At 39.4% G+C, this 21649-nt stretch overlaps 2 protein-coding genes and 1 long non-coding RNA gene across 7 annotated transcripts in view; 1 reads left to right on the plus strand and 2 right to left on the minus strand.

Annotated features, from left to right (window-relative positions):
* Nucleotides 1-379: 379 nt before the first annotated feature.
* g6fl (g6f-like) lies at nucleotides 380-12456 on the minus strand. Of its 4 annotated transcripts, none has more exons than XM_082149066.1 (12): nucleotides 12270-12455; nucleotides 10987-11319; nucleotides 10628-10897; nucleotides 9136-9171; nucleotides 8191-8514; nucleotides 5134-5388; nucleotides 1712-1750; nucleotides 1486-1605; nucleotides 1257-1330; nucleotides 1033-1059; nucleotides 654-700; nucleotides 380-460 (listed from the first exon to the last, which is right to left on the minus strand). In XM_082149066.1, exons 1-12 carry the CDS (start codon nucleotides 12361-12363, stop codon nucleotides 439-441), a joined length of 1641 nt encoding a protein of 546 aa, XP_082005192.1. In that variant the 5' UTR covers nucleotides 12364-12455; the 3' UTR covers nucleotides 380-438. The 4 variants fall into 4 exon arrangements, with proteins under 4 accessions (XP_082005192.1, XP_082005191.1, XP_082005194.1 ...); XM_082149065.1 differs by having other exon boundaries at nucleotides 1486-1608; XM_082149068.1 differs by lacking the exon at nucleotides 9136-9171 and having other exon boundaries at nucleotides 1486-1608; nucleotides 12270-12456.
* Nucleotides 12457-13782: 1326 nt separating this feature from the next.
* Nucleotides 13783-21649, plus strand: part of LOC309484671 (nectin-2) — a 70259-nt gene continuing 62392 nt past the window's right edge. Inside the window, exon 1 of one of the 2 annotated variants that reach the window (XM_082151010.1) lies at nucleotides 13783-14318. In XM_082151010.1, coding sequence (XP_082007136.1) covers nucleotides 14270-14318 — 49 coding nt within the window. In that variant the 5' untranslated portion in view covers nucleotides 13783-14269. The remainder of the gene's footprint in view (nucleotides 14319-21649) is intronic. The other variant, XM_082151011.1, reaches the window with a different exon arrangement.
* Nucleotides 17192-20512, minus strand: LOC309484672. The gene is made up of 2 exons (XR_014200934.1): nucleotides 20409-20512; nucleotides 17192-20330 (listed from the first exon to the last, which is right to left on the minus strand). It is a non-coding gene; the product is annotated as an uncharacterized lncRNA (long non-coding RNA).

Raw genomic sequence — 21649 nt, forward strand, 5'->3', positions numbered from 1 at the left:
CAGTTAAATAATGTTGAAAGAGAATTAACAAATCAAATTTTGATTTTGTTGCATTTTACAAAATGTCTCAACTTTTCTTGATTTTGGGTTGTATAAAGGAATTTTTCGGCTTGATTATTCACAGGTGTTTTCTACCCATTTTGAATTATGCATTGTATGGGTTTAAGGGTTAAAAATGTCTGTAAACTTAATAGAAAATGTCCTGGCAGAAAATTACCTATACCGTGTCCATTTTTCTACAGATTTTTTTCTTACAGTGCACTATTATTGACATTACAATAAAGTTGCTATAAAAAAAGGTAACAAAAAGAAAAAGTTTTTTTTTATAGTAATAACAAAAGCAGTTTGCTGTCATAAGTTACACATCTACGTCTCACACATTTATGTATGTACAATTTTATTTCAGATACAGTTGTTTTATCTCAACATCCATTGTACTCAACCACAGCACTGGTTGTATCTGAAATGAGAAAACACACACACACACACACACACACACACACACACACACACACACACACACACACACACACACACACACACACACATGCACGCAAGGAAAACATTAGCAGGATGATTAATGCACAGAGAGCATGAACAATGACACGCATTCACTGTATCCCCCGTATGACCCAGAGACAATCATGTCTCACCTATCTAATTCTTTATATACATCCATTTCACCCGTTGGCTTAAGATCCTAGAGAGCGAGAGAGAGAGAGAGAAACAGGGACAAGGATGAGAAGGGCGGAGACATCTCAGATTTATAGTTTGGCAGAGGTTTGAATCGGTTCATCTGCTAATATCACTAATGCAGGCGTGACAGAACTGGAATGGAACACCCCCCATCCCCCCCCCCCCCCCCCCCATCCCACACACACACACACACACACACACTCACACACTGTCAAACAGATTGTAAAATGTTGGGACCTGTTTTTTTGGAACACACACACACACACACACACACACACACACACACACACACACTATTACTCATTGCTTTGCCTGAGAAGGACTATAATAACTCACCATGTAGACTGCGCCTTGGGGAGGTGTCTGTTGGGAGCAGAGAGGGAGAGAAAGGAAGGAAGAAATAGATTTAATAATAGAGCACAGATAGATAGATATACATTGAGAGAGAAAGACAAGGAGAGAGAGAAGGGGTAGTAAAAATAGATTTAATAATACAGCAGGGGGAGAAAGAGAAACAGCAAGGTAGACGGAGAGAAGGAGGAGCTGCGCATTTCAATCACCTGTCTCAGATCGTCAGGATTTTCATAGATGTTCTCCACCTCTCCGGAGTGGTGAGACAGCGATTGCTCGACACCTACAGGAATGAACACAGACACACAGGGGTTTCACATCACATCACACCAAATCCATTGTGGTTTACTTTGCTCTGTCCATCATTCTCTGCCAGGGTGAACTGACAGCCTTCATATTTTTGATGGACTCGGGGGAAAGACAAATGTGGGCCCTTACTTCGGCGGGTGACGCAATAGCCCTGTCTCCATAGCAACACCCCAACAGCTACGGCAATCATGGGTATCAGAAATAGGAGAAACGAGAACGAAGAAACATAGGAGGATGCTGAGACATCTTCTGCTGGGGGGAGTGTGAGAAAGACAGAAAAAGAAAAGCTAAGTTAGGTTACCCATCAGTGTGCAGAAGCGTGTGTGTGTGTGTGTGTGTGTACAGCAATACTCACCTGCAGGTGGCAGTGCAGGGCCTGGAGAAACTGTTAGATCTGCTCAACAAGAGTGTCAATGTGAGTAGACAGGAATGGTTAGAAATTATTTAATTACCTTCAAAAATGAATTATTCATAAATAAATAAATTGATTCTCTTAGATATGAAGGAGCCACAGTGCATGTAACTTTAGAGGCAAACACAGAGCGAGAGGACGGAAGAAACGATAGGCTACCATCTGCAAACATGACGTAATGAGTATATCCCCGAGTGCGTGTATTGGAAAGATGCAGAGATATGGAGGACGAGGAAGAGAAATGAACAAAATAAGGTTTTGACTTAATGTTTTTGCATGTGGTGAGGTGGCATCATTTATGCAAACAGCGAACAAACAGATGTCGTTCTATCATTGACAGTCTGAGTCTCTCTGTTATTTACATTAGCCGACATCTGATGACACTGCTGTGGTTAAAATACTCTCTAACCATGACTTAAACTCTTGGAAATATTAAATAACTGCATATATATATATATATATATATATATATATATATATATATATATATTTGTGAATCTTTAGTTTAAAAAAAAATCTGAACCATGTTTAAAGGAACAGCTTAAAGGGATAGTTCTCCCAAAAATGAAAATTAGCCCATGATTTACTCACCCTCAAGCCATCCTAGCCGTATATGACATTCTTCTTTCAGACGAATACAATCAGAGTTATATAAAAAAATGTCCTGGCTCTTTCAAGCTTTATAATGGGAATTAATGTGTTTTTGTTTTTGGAAGTCCATCAAAGCACATCCATCCCTGATAAAAGTGCTCGACACGGCTCTGGCGGGTTAATAAAGGCCTTCTGAAGTGAAGCGATGCATTCGTGTAAGAAAAATTTTCATATTTAAAACTGTATCGACTAAAATAACTAGTTAATACTCACTGCTCAGAATGTGTGGTTAACTTGGTTAAATGCAGAGGACAAATTCCAAGTAGTGGTTCTGTGCTCCAATAAAGGGATGCAGGTATGACGTCACTTTGTAGGCCAAAACACAGAAGTGAATTAGCATTTTAGCATTTCCGATTCCATCGTCCCAAAGTCAATGGGTGTTTTTGAATGGGGTTTTGGTTAAATGGCTGAAATAAGGTCTGTGGTGAACACAAGCTCAAGACACTTTCACATTTTATTCTATGACATAAAATAACTCAGTATTATTACCCCACTCGTGATTTTATTTAAGCTGTTAGGTGTCTTGAAAAAGGCGATTACTAACAAGTGGCTAAATGGGACTATACAGAGGCTGTCGAAGAGATTAAACATCATCAGGTAAACTCAGTCTGCTTTTACAGCCTCATTATGCTTATAATTGTAAACTATTCTAATTCAAACATTCTGGGAAAATGTTTTAGATCAAATCTGAAAGAGTTTTCGGAAGCTTAGTAATGGTGACGTTGAAATCGTGGGACCGTGATGTAGTTCGTTTAGCCTACCTTTAGCTTTTTACTTCTGGCGACTGCATTTAGGCTTTATAATTCATAAAAGTTGTGTTCATCTGTGATAATTACCTTGATGGACAAAACATGTAAGTATCATAAACTTTTGTTGATCACAGATCTTGTTTTTAGCGATAATCCAAAAGCCTATTGGAAAATCCTATAGGTTTTTCTCCGGTTGGCCTACAAAGTGACATCATACCTGCACCACTCTATAGACCTTATGTAGCCCCGCCCCTTTTCAGCGCTGCGCTCGTTGTCTTTTGTCTTCCGGTCTGTATTTTTACAGTGATCTTATGTATTTATGAATGAACGGCTCGTTTTAAAATCTTCCCGGTCTACTGACATTTGTTAAGATATCTGCTTTAAACATTACAATCCTCATGATAACTTTCGTTAACTTTACTTTAAGTAAATCCACTTCAAAAGCTAATTACTTCTGGACAGCAATGCCATAGAAATATACAGAGCGACTGCAAAAACGGAAGTTCAAAGACAATATTCTAAAGATGGCGGCGCCCTCGTTTCTCTGGCGCATAAGGTCTATTGGTCAACGCTACAAATGTGACGGAACCAGTCGTGGAGGACTGTAAAAAAAATATGCCATTCTTTGTGACATCGTGACGCGGTTTCAGTTATTGTGTCTTCCACTATGACACACTATACGTGATAAAACGATCAATTCTTGCGTCCAAAGCCCTTTGTCCTTTACGAATCATTACAACACTAGGCCTATATATCAAGCGGATTGTGCCAAAATCAGGCTGATATCGTGTAGTCTGAACCTGGCACAAGTCATTATTTACTGAATATCTTGACATCTGCTCTATCTCTCTTTGGTGAATTCATGAGTTCATAGTTGCGCTCCGATTGATAGGGCCTCTGGAGTGTTCACTGCTCTCTATTCCCCGAGCAAAGGAAATCTGTTGAAGTTCACTTCATTTGACAAAATACGTTCATTCAGAATTCTCTCCAGTGCCATCACACACAGAAGAAACTTGAGATGAAACTTGATATAATGAACGGAACACACCTCATAGCAGAAGCAGGGATGTCCGATACATGAATAAATAATACATTGTAAAGATCTGACTCAAAAGAACAATTCATTCATGGGTCTGACATTGTTCTTCAGACAAACCTATCATAAGACCCTAACCTATGATAGGACAACTTTTAAGGGCCATTCAAAAAGAGCACTTTTTCCCCCATTCCACTACCCTGTGTTATGCATTGTTTTCATTTCCACTGCACTGCTTTTCCTTTGTTTTATATAAACATGCGTTGGATGGACGTGTTTGACCATTGCGCTTGTGTCTCGCTTCTTTTACAGCACCTCGTGCCTGTCACCGCATTCTAAAAACACAGTTCCACTTAAAAACATACCTATATTTCTGTGTGGATGGCTTGATACTTTTGAAGTTTGGAAGCCACAGTCTTCATTCATTGTAATTTCAAGATAAATAGCAATTAGTACATTTTTGAAAATTTCTCTTTCTATGTTCCATTGAACAATGAAATTTATTCAGGTTTGGAATAAATGAATAAATAAATGATGTTGAGTAAATCAGTCCCTTTTCAATAGCAGAACTGCAGGAGATCTATTTTCTGCACCCTGCTGCTCTAGAGATTCACGAGCCATGTTTGAAATAATCTATAATGATGGAGTTGGGTTTCATGAAATTGATTGGTCATGGTACTTAATTTTTCTGCATTGTGAAATGTGACCTCTCCGGTGACCTACATGATTCCACTAACTAATGTTCCTGTCATTCATTCATTATGAAAATCCAATGAAACACTGAAGGCCTATCACACGCAACAAAAATAACTCCTTGGAATAAATATTCACCTGCATTCTGTCAATTTTCAAGTTTTTAAATGCTAAGTGTTGATACCTTGAAGAAGCAAAGTGCCAGACAGAGAGTGAGAAATACATCTTTATCTCACCTATATTGGCCATTGTGACGGTGTACATATATTGCACTGAGTTTCCATTTTTCAGATACAGAGTGCAGGCATAACGTCCTGCCGTCTCAGGGGTCACAGGAAGCGCTACAGAGGTTGTGATCCGTCCCAAAACAGCAGATGATTGCAGAAAGCGACTGGGATCCTGAACATATGACCATCTGACAGCTTTGACCTGTGATCGCTCCGAGTACATACAACTCAGATCCAGAGCGGTGCGGGATGACTTGATGTGTCCTGAGGGTGAAACAGACAGCAGAAGATGGTCAGTGAAGGGTTAAAATGATATATATTCATTAAACAGCCGGGTGTAGCTGGTCAACTGTGACTGATGTACAGTGTCTCCTCAACACAAAGCAGCATCAATCCTGAGCTAATTGAGCTCAGTTTTTAACTGTAATCCCACAAACCACAGAGTTGTCAGCAGCAACGGGCAGGTGTAATTACACATAATGAGATCTGTAATGAGGCCTACTAAAAACATTATGTTGGAGAGAGGGATATATATAGAAAGAAGAGACAAATGTAAAAGAATTGAGTGAGGAAAAGGAGAGCAGGGAGGACATAAGGGGAAGAAGAGATTAAAGTAACAACGGAGGGAGATCGGATTAAAAAAGAGAGCGAAAGATGAAAGTCAAGACACTGACTGATTGACTCTTGGATGCTGAACTACTGTGATTGATATAACAGCTTGTGCATTTATAAAATTAATTCAAGACCAGTGATGCAAGAACATGCAACATTAAGAATCAGTGAATGAGTGTTTGGAGAAACACATGGATGAGGGTGAAATAATGATGATAGGATTTCATTTTCTTAAAAATTATATTTATTTATTTAAATTAAATATTTAAAATTAAAGTCACCATGTTTATTATTGATGATTTATTTGTGCATATCATTTGTTCATATTTTTTTTATTAATGTGCTCACCTAATCTTTAATCATAATCAGCGACAGACTGTCAGGATTATGCTCTAGTCTGGTTAGTTTTCTCTGGGTGTTTCTCAAACGGAAGTCTGCATCCTATGAATGCTGCATATCTCGGCTGCCACGTCATCAAATGTCACTGAAGGCCATCTCATTTTAAAGGCTCCTTGGAAGGCAGCCTTCGTTTCGCGTCCTTCTTTTGAAGGATGCATCGGATGTATCCTTCGCGGCCTTAAATCACCCACAATCCTTTGCACACATTCCAATTCACGGAAATAAACTGATGGGAAATGAGTCGGTGCTGAGCTTGTCTGAGTTAAGACAAAAATGATGTTTTCGGACATGAAGGCATGATGTTCGTTTTGTTTTGGGTTTTTTTGCAGTAAATTAATCACTTAACACTAAACTGCCAATAATGTAAGCCACTGGGAGACGGCTGTCATTCACTGTATTGCATTAATAGAAAGCCAGTTAATATTTAGATTTGTAATACAAAGTATTTTTCCAAAATTAAGTTTTAATAGTATTTTCGTGCCGTGACCGTGGGGGCGGGAACATGTGTGACGTAGCCATGCACACTTGCTAGACGTCTCATTCTAGTGTTTAATGCTGAGGACTCTAGCCTACGAGCCTCAGAAAGACTGGAAGGACTCGGTCTAGGTAGGATGCAGCCTTCCGTTTGAGAAGCACCCTCTGTGTTTTGTTTTTATTGTTTCCTGTTATGTTTGCTACTTAGTTACCTTAGTTACTTATTATGTTCACCTGTTGTTCATTTAGTTACCTCATTACTCCCTGTGTATTTAAAGACTCCCTGTGTTGAAAATCTAGTTTTTAATGTTGTATATATTTATGTGGTGTTTTTAACATGCTTTAAGATGAACCATGTGCAAATTCATGTCAACACAATTGTTGAGTATTTTCTACTTAAAGGTTGTATCAGCGATTTCAGGCCCAAAAAAGGCCCAAACATAAATGATCACATTCATCTAATCTTTCCTAACGATCCACTAGCTGCCCGCCCCATAAGCAGGCCGTCAAAAAAACGCATCTCTGTAGGCAGCCTAGGCTCTGAGATCTGCACACAAAAACAATTGGTTTCACCAACCACTCAAAACCAAAATAAATAGTGTTCCAACCAATCACCGACAGGGGGTGGGTGTTGTGAGGTTTTGCGCTTGTGCACGGCTGCACGCGAAGTTGGAGCTGAAGTTCTCTCCACCTTTCAAAAGCCTTCCCGATAACTATTCGTGTCTTGGAATAAACACGATGGTATTCCCTCGCCCTAATCCTCCTCCTCCTCTTGGGGATTGACTCAGCCATGTTCAATTTCTCTTGTTCGTTGATAGACGCTGGCTTCTTCTTCAGCTCCGACTTTGCGTGCAGCCATGCACGAGAGCAAAACCTCACAACACCCACCCCCTGTCGGTGATTGGTTGGAACTCTATTTATTTTGGTTTTGAGTGGTTGGTGAAACCAGTTGTTTTTGTGTGCAGATCTCAGAGCCTAGGCTGCCTACAGAGACGCGGTTTTTGACGGCCTGCTTATGGGGCGGGCAGCTAGCGGATCGTTAGGAAAGATTAGATGAATGTGATCATTTATGTTTGGGCCTTTTTTGGGCCTGAAATCGCTGATACAACCTTTAAAACTGCAGTGAAAAAAGACAGCTTCAAAAACGTGGTTTGAAATCACCTGTGGCTCATTTGCATATTCATGGTTCCATGTAAACTACATGAAGCAAGGGTGTAGAGTTAGATTTAAGCAATTTTAAGGCATAAATAAATATTTTTCACAGGAAAAAAACTTTTAAATATGCCATTTTGGTGATCAAGGATGAGTTTTAAGGGATTAAATTATTGACTATGGGGTTTTAAGCCCTTAGTTCCGTTCATTGTTCTGCATAGTTTCACTTTGCGTGGTTGTCAATACATTTTCTGTCTCCTGAGATTTTTGATTAAAGATTGTTCTTTTTTTTATATCCCTTTTCGTTGAGCGCTTACTACAACCACCATTCCGTTAGAATGGCAGTTATACAACCAATTTCCAAAAAACGAAATCAAGTCCCGTCCTTTCGTCATGTCAAAAAGTCTCGATGTACATAAAAAATATTACCATGTAAAACACTCAGTGTGTTGCCTTGGCTGAAAGCCCTGTCATCCAGGAAGACCTCGCACAAGTAGAGTCCTCCATCCTTCAGGGCTGGGCTTAACAGGAAGGAGTAGTTCCCACCAGCAGCCAGGGAGGCGGGGTCTATCAAATGGAGGTGGTGTTTGGTCTTGTTGGTGGAGCTCCTCCTCCAGCGGTCAAACTGAAATATGAGCTCCATTCTTTTTGAATCAGGATACTCCCAGTAGAGTAGCACATAGTCACCAAGAATGGGGGGACAGGTTAGAGTGACCAGTGAATGAGAGAGGGCTGCCATAGACCTTGGGCCTCCTGTAGAGGACACAGGGTAAGAGAGATTACAAAGGAAGGTAAAGTGACATAGGGAAAGAGACTCATTCAACACAACAGAAAGTCTGAAATACAAAATACAAGGCAAAAGAGTATAAAAAGAAACTGAAGAAGCCAATCGAGTGAAAAATGGACTGTGATACAAGAACAATATCGTCAATTTGAACTGATACCGTCCACTGTGCTGCGAGTCACTTTAGCCTCTTTGTTCTTGACACAGTCAAGCGAATAGAACATTACGAGTCCCAGAGCAAAGTCATATGGGAGATATCAGAAACGAGACAGGCATGAAAATGGGGATTATGTTATTAAGCTCAGCAAAAGCTCTTCAGAAACATTCTCCTCTCAGATTTAATAACCCTGATTAACCATGTGCTGACACAACATTTTGGAAGAACAAACCAAAATAGTTTATTAAATTGTTGTACAATCAATCAATAATTAAAGCACGTTGAGGTTGGCTGAAAACAATTCCCTGTTCAGTTAGTTAAAATAACCTGAAGGAGAATATTTAGGTTTGACTAGTGTAGGCTGGGTAAATGGCACATAAGGATGGTCCCATTTTATTCACAATAGTATTCCGGGAACAAAAGAGCCTATTACCATGTGTCACGTCTGTGAAAGAAAACACAGCTCTCTCTGAAAGAGAAAAAGAAAGAGTGGGAGAGAGAGAGAGAGAGAGAGAGAGAGAGAGAGAGAGGAAGTTAGATGTTGATTATAATGACGATGAAATATTCCCTGCTTTTTTATGTAGTGTAGTCTCAGATCTGTAACATTGTTTGTATTAAATAATAAGCAATCTACATTTTAGACACAGTATTGGCAGTTACAGTACTGTCTACTTTTGTTTCATCAGTAAATATAGTTCCAAACAAAGTCCAAGTAAAATCAACCATTGCTTCTGCAAGCAACACACAGTAGCTATGCATTCTTGAATTAATCAGGGTTTTTGAATGACTTGGTTAAGTGAATGATTCAGGGACTCATAAAGACTGTGGCTGTGTCCGAAATCGCTGCTGAATAAGTAATGACTTTGTGAACATTAAAAAAGTACATTTGATGTAGTATAAATGTGAGTGGTATGAATGCAATTCAGATGTATTACATATTGTCATGCGTCCCAGCGTCAGTTGCGTCACTATACCATTCGCAAATCATCTCCTGTGGCCTCATGGGATAGTAAAGTGTACATTCGATGCATACTTCACAATCTCACCAGTAGTAAGTCATCCCAGTACTTGTTGGCTAATGTTTTATGAATACTGTGAATTTGGACTTTGTCTTAAGTATTCAGAATCAGCCTGTCACTTGTTTCTTTTCTGAGTGAATCAGTGCTCTAAACAAATCAGTTGAGTGAATGATTCAAATGGGTCACTCAACACTGACAAGCGGAGTAATACAAACAGGTGAATTTTGGGTGATTTGCTCTCCGTGACTCTCTGATTGGTGGAATTTTCTGTACAGCATGATGGGTAATGTAGTCTTTTACCATGTATTCAGTTGTTAAACATGATAATTTTGAAAGTTGAAATAATGCGGACTTGTGGCTTCAGAAAATCATATACCATCAATTAACAACCACTGAACTCACAGGAAGTCTGTCTTTAAATGTCTATACGTTATCGTCGAAAATCAATTTCCCAAAGGAGAAAATTATGTACATAAGCCATCATGATGGTGGAAAAAAAATATTTCAGACATGGGAGGAAAATTCTATTTGAAACGCAAAGTTTCTCAGGGGAACGCAAAAGTTTTTCAAGCGAACACAATGTTTTTTTGGCAGGAAAACGCAATACTATTGCAAGAGAACTCAAAAGTTTTGCGAGTAAACGCAAAAACATTGAAATATTATTGATCCTTTCATCTTTAATCTTAGGGGCTCCATAATATGAAGTGTATAGGTCTTCTACTGTTAGATAAAATATCTGTTATTTTTTCTTTCATAAGAGAGTGTTTTTTTTTTAACTTTCTGCTTTTTTTGCTGCATTCTAGAAAAAAACTGAACATTATATCCTTCCCATCGTGTTTAAAAGATAACATTTACTAAGCAGATTATCTGACTAGCGTGTTTTCACAAAATATCTTAAAATCTCACCGTTCACCGTCACATTCACCCTGTGCTCCGAGACAGACGTGTCATTGTTACCATGGACACGGATTCTGCAGGTATAGACTCCGGAGTCTTTACTGGTGATGCGAGGCAGCTTGCTGAGCAGACTGCCCTTGTCATGGGAGATTTCAGTGTATAGCTGTTCCCCCGAGGAAGACACCCACGTTCCCCAGGCAGCCACAGAGGAGGGAGACACCTGAGCTACCAGTCTCAGTGTACTGTCCACTGTGACAGGGGGCGTGGGAGTGATAGTTACTGCAAAAGAGAGGGAGAGAATGCCTGGAGATATCAGACACATTGAGACATGATGAATGAGGTGTGCATGGTGGGGTTGTGTAGTCTACATTTAATCAGAGCGAGCAGAACAATCTTCTCCTGTAGCTTCTTGTCATCCTGTTCTATCACACAGGAGTAGCGTCCTTGAGAAGCTGCTGCAGCCTTGAAGATCAGAGAGGCATCCGCAGAGATCTCAAAAGTCCTGCCTCCAAACACTCTGCTACTGCGTCCATCTGTTTGTCCATCGATGCAGCTGGCTGATAACAAATATGACCAGCGATCCTCCCTCGCTGACATCATCTTCCAGGTAACCAGTACAGAAGATTTGGGTGGTGAATCAAAGCAGGATAGGGTGACAGATGAGTCCTCACGTACCATGACCACATCATTCCATAGATTATCTGTAGATCATATTTTTTAAATGCAAAAAGTCACACACACACACACACACACACACACACACACACACACACACACACACACACACACACACACACACACACACACACACACACACAAACAATTACTGAAAAGCATGACATCTATAAAAACATATACAAACATTATATATAAAAAAATTCAGTCAAGGCATTAACTTGAGAAACGTTCATGAACTTTCCAAGAAATATACTTAAAAAAAGAATCATTTTGAAAATTACACTGTAAGTTGATCTTTTTACATAAATTTCCCCCTAATTTTCTGTGGAATTTCCCCTTGCAGAACCCTGCGGATCCCCAAACCACAGTGTGAAACCCCCTGTAGTGCAGTATAAGCTGCAGTTATCTATGTTAATCAGCGCATGAATATAAGCTCAATTCAATTTAGTGTCTCTGTGGTTCATTTAGATGACAGCGATATCTAGAGATTCTAGTCCCTATATGTTTGATTTTTTTCGGTATAGAATTAAATGAGTTATACTTGGAAATGTAACTTTTCAGGTTTAACTTTATTTCATTTCAGGCCAAATAAAGTGAAATATATATATATATACTGTATATCAGTGATAGTTCATACACAACAATTAGATTATATATAAGATTTTATATATTCATGTATTGTTCTCGGGTATTTCTGTTGAATCCTTTTCCTGCCTTGCAATAATGTGATCAAATATGAAGGCATACAGCTGTTCAGAACATGTTGCTTCCCAGCATCATATATATTTGAGAGAGAGAGACAGATATATATATATATATATATATATATATATATATATATATATATATATATATATATATATATATATATATATATATATATATATATATATATAAATTATTATATGTTGCACGTATTCTTTATCATTATACTATAACAAGCTTTTAAATTTGTTTAGATAGATTTTCATACCTGCCATGAGCGGAGAGATGATAAAGCATAAACCAAAACAAACAAGTATGAAAGCATGAAAATAGTTCCCCATGGTGCTGCTAGGAAACAACATTAATAGTTAGCTATAGCTAAAGTGCAAGTGTATGTCTTCTTTTCTTGCATTTGACCACAAGCATAAGACAGGAAAATGGCAGAACACTTAGTGCTGAGAACAACATGTGACAGAAGCTGATAAAGAAATGTCAACATACATATTAAAAACGGAAGCAACATGGAGGCTGATAAACAGAACACAGTAATTGATATGCAGCTACAGTATCATAATGAGATAAGTCAGTGTTTTTATCTGCAGTCACATAGTTCTGCCTCTGGCTAGATCATATAAGTACAAAATAGTATACTAGATCATATAGTACAAGTATAAAAATGCTAATTTCTGAACTGCAAACCGTAGGAAATGTTGGCTGGTCATAAAACTGAACAGAGTGGACTGTTAGCCAAGAGTGTGGGAATATTCTTGTAAAAAGAGAGAGAAAGAGAGTGAGAACATAAGAAAAAGGATTTAGAGATGTAATCAGAAATGGTCTTCAGCTTCTGGCTAAATGTCTTTACATCCCCGTAAATGTCTTTAATTAAAGTTAACAGACTTATCAGCACCTCCAAGTCCCATTACCAGCTTAGCTTCTAATCACCTCTGAGCTAAAGAATGAGAAAGGGTCTAAAGAAAAGAGATAAAAATAAAGAAAACTGAAATGGAGAAAAGACGGTAGGGGTAAATGAGCTGGAGAAGAGAAACTTCAGAGAGAGCAAACTAGGGCAAAGCAGCTAATGAGAGTCAAAGTATAGCCTACTGTACGTGCCATTGACAGAGAGAATGAGTAAAGAGAGAGATGCTTCAGTTTTCATTTAATGGGGTGTGAAAGTGACAGAAACTGAATGGAACTGTGGTAGAGTCAAGCACTTCTGCCCATAGGACAGAACTATTTCAGCAATCAGAACTGATCTCATCTCACTAAAACGTAAAGTTTTGTTCAGTGTGATTGTATTTCGCCTTGTGTAAGCCTGCTTCCATAGATTCTGAACAAAATCAATGTTCTTTCGGAGATGCAGATATGCAAAACACTGATGCAATGGTAAAATGTGCCACATGTTTAAACGATGATATGGTGAGCTGTAGTGTCTAGTGTTACCAGCAAGGGGCGCGCTAGAGCCACTTTACTAGTTAACCCACAAGTCGCAACTAAGTGCGGGAAAACCAGCAAAAAGACTAGTTAGAAAGGTTTAAATGTTGTTTTCCAGAATATACTCCAGCATCCAAAAAAGGCAAAGGAAATACACAGGAAATTTCGTCATTATATGACGAAGTAGGTGTGTAGGCTAATACAGTGTCAGGCTCTGATATTTGAATACAGCACTTTATAAGACGAAACATGAGAACTGTTAACTGAAAGTAGGGCAATTCCTGTCATGATAGGATCGAATTATAGTTTAGTTGCCTGAAACTGAAAGGAATAATGGTCAAAACCTTATAGTTTCTGGAAAGTACCGAGCCTCCACTGGATTTTAGGTGACTGTTTAAATTAAGCGTGACGTACGGCATGACATCACACGACTGTGTCCAATGAGCTTCGCGCTCCTGATAGAGTTTCAACAGAGTCCGATCCCAGGGCGACAGGTTTGAGACTCCGCCGTCTGAGTCCGAGAAACCTCCAACTTACTCACTGGATATTTATTCACCTGTAGGACGCTTCTTACCTGGCCGGAGGACAGAAGCTGTTTATACGATTTAAAAGGGATTTCGGACGCTAGATTGTAAACCAACTCAAGAGGGACTGCTGAACAGGCGTCAGCGACGCACCTTAACATTAAGTTTCTCTGCTCGCCCATTGAAAGAAACTAGAGAAACCTAACGTAACAGTTTCTATCTCCATCTGACTCTCTCGATTCTGTACCGAGTTTAACAAGCGGACAACAGACAATTTTTGTAAAGGTGGACTGACTGTCCACCCTTCCCTCCGATGAACATGTCAGGACTGTTAATCGCACTCCTTCTCCTAATTATTCAAGGTAAGACATATGATATGCTCTTTAAATAAATAGTATGAGGAATCACAAATTGTTGCCTGTTATAAATCACACTGTTCTCTATCACTTTCATTCAAATAGATAGACTCAATCAAAGCGATAGTCTGGAGTCATAATATAAATATCCTTCAGTAAGTTAGGCTATATCTTAATCGTGCGCGCGTACATCTCTCACTGATATCTGATCATCTGAACTAAAATCATGATTATATTTTTCTTGAAATAAAATGATGAATGTTATATAGCATGAGGGAAAATAACTTTCCGGTTTGGACATTAATCTTGTTTCTTTCCCCTGGAGATTGTATGAGTTTGGTTTCGATAAGCGCCATGTTTCTCTAGGTGTGGCCTTGAGAAGTGCTTTCTTTCCTCATACGTGTTGACAGGTGTGTTTGTTTGCGAAACTATGGACATTATCCAGTCGTCCTTCAGTGCTCTCTCTCCCTCGTACCACATTTCTCCCTGTTCCTCGCGTCCTCTTTGAGTCTTTTCTCCCTTCACATCATATCATATTATTTCCAACTGAAAGGAGACGTAAATAAATCCATCACGCAACAGGGTGTTTCGGACGTTGTATTTATTTATTTATTTATTTATTTATTTATTTATTATTTTATAAAAATATGGGTTTCAACTTAGTGTCATTTTAGTCTTATCTCTGAAAGCTATAAAAAATACTTTCAAAACGTCATGTTGTTGAATTTTTAATCGGTTAATTTATTTGACCGACGGTCAATCAATTTACCGGTATATTGCCGGTATACCGTCTTTTGTTTCGTCATATTTCGCCGCAGTTCAGCTCCTTTTGATCGTATATTCAGCTGCTCCTCAGTGTCTTTGCAGTTGAATTATTCAGTTGCCATGTCATGGTCCGCAGGTGCACAACACCTGACAGCGAGTGAGCTGGGCTGGTGTGAGCGAGCATACACACACTGTAAAAGATCTTCAGTAGAACTTGTTAGTTTTCATTATAGCAAAAGGTATGAATAGTCTTATATATGGCAAATTTGTAATGTATAGGAAAATACATTATGTATTAAGAGGATATGATGTGGTAAAGGTTTGTGACATCACAGGATGCAGTACTTTGTCGTAACTAAATAAGGGGAAAAAAGCAATTTACTCCTTTAACTTATTCATGGTCTGGACCTCTTCTGCCTGGGCCTATTTCACAGTACATCGGCTGCACTTCAGGAGGAAAACTAGAATAACGAAACAAAGGATTTGTTTTATTCATGAACAGAGCAGAGGAAGAAGGGGTCATGATTGCCTCGCTTAAGCAAACAATATAAACAGGCCTTGTGTTTTCCTTTTTTCCCTTTCCCCCCTTTCCCTTCGCATCCGTTTAGTCTAGTTTAGCTTTTGCCTTTATACATAGAAGTTGCAAAATATTTAAAGGGTCAAAGCATTGTATTGTGAGCTCGACTCAGTGGCTCCTGCAGACTCATTTTCGTTGCATGCCTATTAAAAACAATCAGACCAACATCATGCACACCAATATAAAAGCATTATTTTAATAACCTTATTATTGCTTTTTAAATTAAGAGTTATATGGACGGGAAGTAGGTTTAACTAGTTTTATGAGTATAAAACTTGAGCCAGTTCATCTTTCTAGTTCCAGACCGAAATGTAGGCTACTGGGAGCAGCAGAGATCTGCACAATAGCAGCTACTGATTGTGTTATAATACCCTCCTAGTGAACACGGGTCAAAAAATGCTTGAACCCGTTGCTATGGAGACGCTGTGTTTTCATTGAAAGCCAGGGTTAGGGGGGCTACTGTAGCAGCGTCTCTGGCTGAATGCATCAAGTGGTCTGTGTGTGTGTGTTTGTTTGAGTGAGAGGAGGAGGGGGTTGGGGAAAATGTTAGGCTGCTACGATGATGGAGGCTGAGGCCAAGATGACCTTATTCTAAACTGTGTGAGTACAGCAGTTACAGACGCACACTAACAAGCGCACACAACGATTGGAACAGCGCTAGCTCAAGTGGGTTAAACAGTGAAGAAGTGTTGAGTAAACAGGCGAGACGGTCTCCATTGTTTGCCGTTTCCAGAAACTGAGGAGCATGCAAACAAAAGTTGAACCGACTCTGAAGGTTTTTTCAGCTGCTGCCATTCTCTCATCTTCTCCCATTTCTTTCCCTCCCTTCCTCTCTTTTTGCGTCCCTGGCTTGCCGTCCTTATCCACTTGCTTTTGTTTGAGCGATGATTGCCATTGGTGTATTCAAATCTCCCCCCCCTGCCCCACCTCATGCTGACCTCAAGGCCACGCTGTTTATTAGTGTCTGAGCTGGTGAAAGAACGTGGGAGGAGGTGTAGCAGTAGACAGAACTGAAAGACTGGAAAGAACATTGATTTAAAAAATGCTGCATTCCTGCAAAAACTCTTACACAAGGTTATCTTGGTACACTCTTTAAAATAAAGGTTTCAAAAGGGGATTTTCACAGTGGGATTTTTTGGGGTTCTTTAAAGAACGTTTTAGTGAACAATTCTTTAAAAAAAAAAAAATTCTTATATGTAAAGAACATTTTAATAATGTAAAGAAATTGTTTTCACTATAAAGAACCTTTTGTGCAGTGGAAAGATTCCATGGATGTTAGAGCTGCACAATTCTGGATAAATTGAGAATAGACAACTATAAATAACATGTCATTTAATAGAGGTCCTGACAAAATGTCAATTGCTGCTATCTATTTAAAACATTTAATTATAATTAATTATTAATAATTATTCATTATTATTTAAAAAAAACAGTTTGAATGAATGATTCAATGACTCACTCATAAGTACTTCATTGGGGTAAATCAGATTTAAAAAAATAATAATATCTTGAATTATTCAATGACTATTTAAAAAAAAAATCATTTGTTGCCACCTAATGGTGTAACAATGAACTTGATACAATTGTTATTTTAAGGACCATTACTTTCAAAAAGTTTACTCTATTTTGATCGCTACTGTAGACATCAGTGTTTATATCCGAATTCTAAACTTTTATCGCAGTACTTCTGTGAGACTTTGAATGTTTGTAGCCCAGAAATAATGATACTGTGTGGTTGAAAAGACTGTTTGTGAAGCTGTTTCATACATGACAACTGCTTTAACTGTGTCAGCAGCAGCATCAATGAAGATCACTGTGATCGTACTTGTCAAATGTAAAAGACATAGTCGAATCGTTGTAATTTAGAAATAAGATCGCGGCTGTGTGAAATGAGATCGATCTTTTAACAATTAATCTTGCTGCTCTAATGGATGTTATGGGTTCTTCGTGGATACTATAGATGCTGATAAAGAACCTTTATGAGTGTATATGAGGGGGTTTTGGGAACCTGTAGCTGTGTGTGCGGGTGAAGGGAGCCATCAGTGATTGTGGATCTGCTTGTAGAGATAAGGCTGGATGAGTGTTGGGATTTGTGGATGAGGGAACCAAAGCTTTTAACACTTGTCGCAAGTCTGTGTTTGACATGCAGCTCTGGGAATGAAGTCTGCCGAAATCAATGACTGACCTTGTAATTAACATCAACCTGCACTAATACGGACACTGGAGATTTTACCACCAAGCTTCGTACGATATCCATGTAACACAACGGAGTCTGACTTATGAGCGACGGGTGAAATATAATATAAGTAACTTTTGTAGTCAAGGTTATTTTCAGAATCGCTTTTTCTTCGTTCAAAAATGGAGCTAAAATGAATCTCGCCTGGTCCTCGAAGCACTTAGAGGACAAGGCTCTTTCAAGCATTTCTTTTCTGACTGCCTCGCTCTATTCTTGTCACTTTCTTTCTCTCGCTCCGCTCTCACTGGTTCAGCAGATGTCAGATCTTAGAATGCTTTTACGGTATTAGAGATTCATGGGGTTGATATGTCCAGTAAATTGGTCCTCATATTTTAGTCTTTCGCCTAGTGATGGAAAGCCAACCGACCATTGTGGCTTTGACAAGATGGTGAGAACTGAAACAAGTGGCAGGGAGGAATGAGAAGGCAGGGTTCTGCTCCTGCTGTGGTGTACCATCTACTTCATAAAGTGCCTTATGATCTTGTGGTGGAACTGTTCCAGTTTTTATGCATCTAAAATGCAGATAAAACATGATTCAGCGAGACACACACAAAAACATAATGTTATCACACCCCATGCTGGCTGAGTTTACCCCCTTGTCCTATTGCATGCTGGGAGATCAGTGGCCCTCCAGGGGCCAGTAGCCAGTTGCGCTGGTTGCCAGGTTGATATAGGAATTTTGAGAGTTGCCAGGTTGCTGTAGTAGGTCATGTCTACTCATAGGGAAAATGACCACAGATCTGCCCTCTTTAAATGTGAAGCCAAATGGCATAAAAAGCAATAGGACATGATGAGCATTCGGCCTCTCTAGACAGAATGCCATCCAGTTCGTTTTATGATTAACAGTGTAACCCTGACGGTTTTTGGGATACTGAAGCTCCTCTTTCTGGTTTGTTGGCTCCATATTCACTGAGGTTTTTCACTGAGTTTTCATAATTTAACTCTCATGTTCCACAGTAACTTTCATTTTCCATCAAATATAAAAGTACATATTTAGTAGAATGTCATAGTTGCTCTATTCTGAATGAATGAGAGTGACATGTGAAGGCCAAGTATGGTAACCCATACTCGGAATTTGTCCTCTGCGTTTAACCCATCCAAGTTAGTGCTCACACATTAGGAGTATTGAGTAGTGAACACACACTGCAAACCGTGGACACACACACCGGAGCAGTGGGCAGCCATTCACTGTGGCACCCGGGGAGCGATTGGAGGTTAGTTGCCTTGCTCAAGGGCACCTCAGTCATTTCCTGCCAGTATTAAGAATCAAACCCGCAATCTTCGGGTTACCAGTCAAGCAGGCTAAAAATAACAAAAAGCACATTTAAAGTGGTTAAATGGGCTTGTGCGCTATATTTAAAGTCTATTAAAATCATACAATAGCTTTGCTCATTTAATGTATAGTTTGAATCATTGGTTTTAATCAGACTGCCATGTATAATTTCTAGCATCGGCAAAAACATTTTTTTTTACATATGTGCATAAAATGAACATTAAAATTGCAATATAGCCTACCAAAATGAATCAGAAACAAATCAGAATTAAATCAAATTGAGAGTTTGGATTAGGGTTAGGGGGACAGACGGATATGCACTGCCCACCAAAAAAATTTAGGATGAGAAGAAATTGTTAATATTATGATCAATATCATATAGAAAATGTCTTCTGTTTTTCCCCCCTTAAGTTGAAATGAGACGCTTACTGAGTGTTTCTAACACATGCAGATACTTTATCATTTGAGGCAGAAACATCAGATGATGAAGTAACTGAAAGGCTTCCTTTCTTTTAGTGGAATGAGCGTGTTTGTCCTAAGAGGTTCACAGAGGGAGGGACGAGGGGGGTGAAAGTGGTTCTGATTCCTGAGGATTTTTTAAAAGCACACTCGTGCTGTCTCATAAATTTAGCATGCCGGTGGTTTCAGGACTCCTCGCTGCGAGCGCCCTCGCACACTGGGCACAGCGGAGTGTGGAGAGACGAGGTTGCGTGAAAGAACGTGTCTGGCTGGGTAGCGGTGTCTCCGAATAGCTACATAAGCGAGACTTGAATCCCACAATGGAGAGTTGCATTATATTATGAGTAGTGCTAAAAGAATCTCAGTCCTACGATATCATGCTCCATTTTATTGTCATTTTAGATGCATACACACATGCCAGCTCACACCAAGAACGATAACCATAAAAATAACTATAATGATAATAGGGCTAATTATTAGCATCCACACCTATGCACAATAACATTCTGCTTATTTTAAGAGGAAACTGCTTTAAACACTCAATCTCATTAAACGAATGGATTCTGACTTTTTATCGTTCAGTGTTTTTATTGTACATCAGCTGGAAAAAAATCATTCTAAAGCCTGAGACACAAACTCTCACCGACGGCCCAGTGTCAATTCAACATGCTGAATCGGCCCAGAAACGGCGTAGTCTATTGTAAAGCGCTTTGTGACCTAGTCTGTGAAAGGCGCTGTATAAATAAATTTTACTTACTTTACTTACTTACTACGACTAGAGCCAACGGTGCGGAACACACGCACACAAAAAAAACTAAGCCGACCAACGCTCAAAAACGCTTGGTGTGTCCCAGCCTTAAGTGATTCCATCAATATCGTTCCTCTGTGTCGTTATTGTTATAGCTGTAAAGTGGACCCTATTCTCATACACTTAGAATTTTTTTTTTTTACTTTAGCGTTATAGTTATCGTCCTTGGTGTGAACAGGCTTTTAGTCATTAATTGTATCATTATGCTACACGTTATGCTCCACGGGAGCGAAAATTAAAACCGCTGTCTCTGATGAACCATGTGACCTTCAATAGCCCGGTCATCATTCACAAATCATGCAGGAGACAATTTCCCTCTTATTAGCCTCGGTTTCTCTCACTCACTCTTTTATGAAGTGACTGATACTGTTTAAAAGATTGTCCTTCCTCTGTTTTTTCCCACTGTCCTTTGCGTGTCCATCTGGAGTCGGCTAGCCAGAGGCAGACAAGGAAGCGAGGCATTGCTCTATTGATCCTGTATCGATCAGCAAGGCCAGTGATGCCCTTGTGAGTCGACACGGCTTATTAAAGACGTTAAGCCTCTGCCCTGTCGGACTGACATCGCTGTGAAATATAGTCCCTCATTTCCAGAGGACGTCTGATGTGATGATTTATCTTCTCGTTTTTTATTTACTCTCTACGCTTTCTCTTATATCCCCACCACCCTCTTTTCACTTTCACATCCTTTTCACACTCTTAATCCCTGCACTCAGTTGTAGTTAGCAAGGACGTTAGCGCCACTTTGCCCTTGTCTTTCACTCTCTTTTCCTCTTTTCCTCTTCCTGAGCGGCTTGCACCTGGTCCACAGAATGTCGTGCCAGTCCACGACGTGATGAAGCCGGACTGGATCCTAGCCAACCAGAAATGGCCTCTTTTTTTGTGCAGCCTCATTCCAGACCAGATACAGTAACTACAGCACAGTCACAGCGAGCTGAATTATCTTATTCCTGTAAGCGCGAGCGGCACAGCGCTCCTCAGAGAACGCTAATGTCATTAGCATGCCCAATGTAGCGAGCTGTCAGAGAAAAACAGCAGTGACCTTTAAGATAATTTTGTCCGTCTCCTGTGAGTTCTGTTGGGTACATTTGGTGAATGCTAGTGTATGTTCTATGTAGTATTTTATAAGGTCAGCATATTTGAGAAGAAATACTGTAAAATAACTGAAAAAGAGTGTGTGAATCACCCAAATTAAGTTCTCCTGAGATTGTTCTCCCAAGGA

This window comes from Leuciscus leuciscus (assembly GCF_965113295.1).
Source record: "Leuciscus leuciscus genome assembly, chromosome: 20".
Taxonomy (NCBI): domain Eukaryota; kingdom Metazoa; phylum Chordata; class Actinopteri; order Cypriniformes; family Leuciscidae; genus Leuciscus; species Leuciscus leuciscus.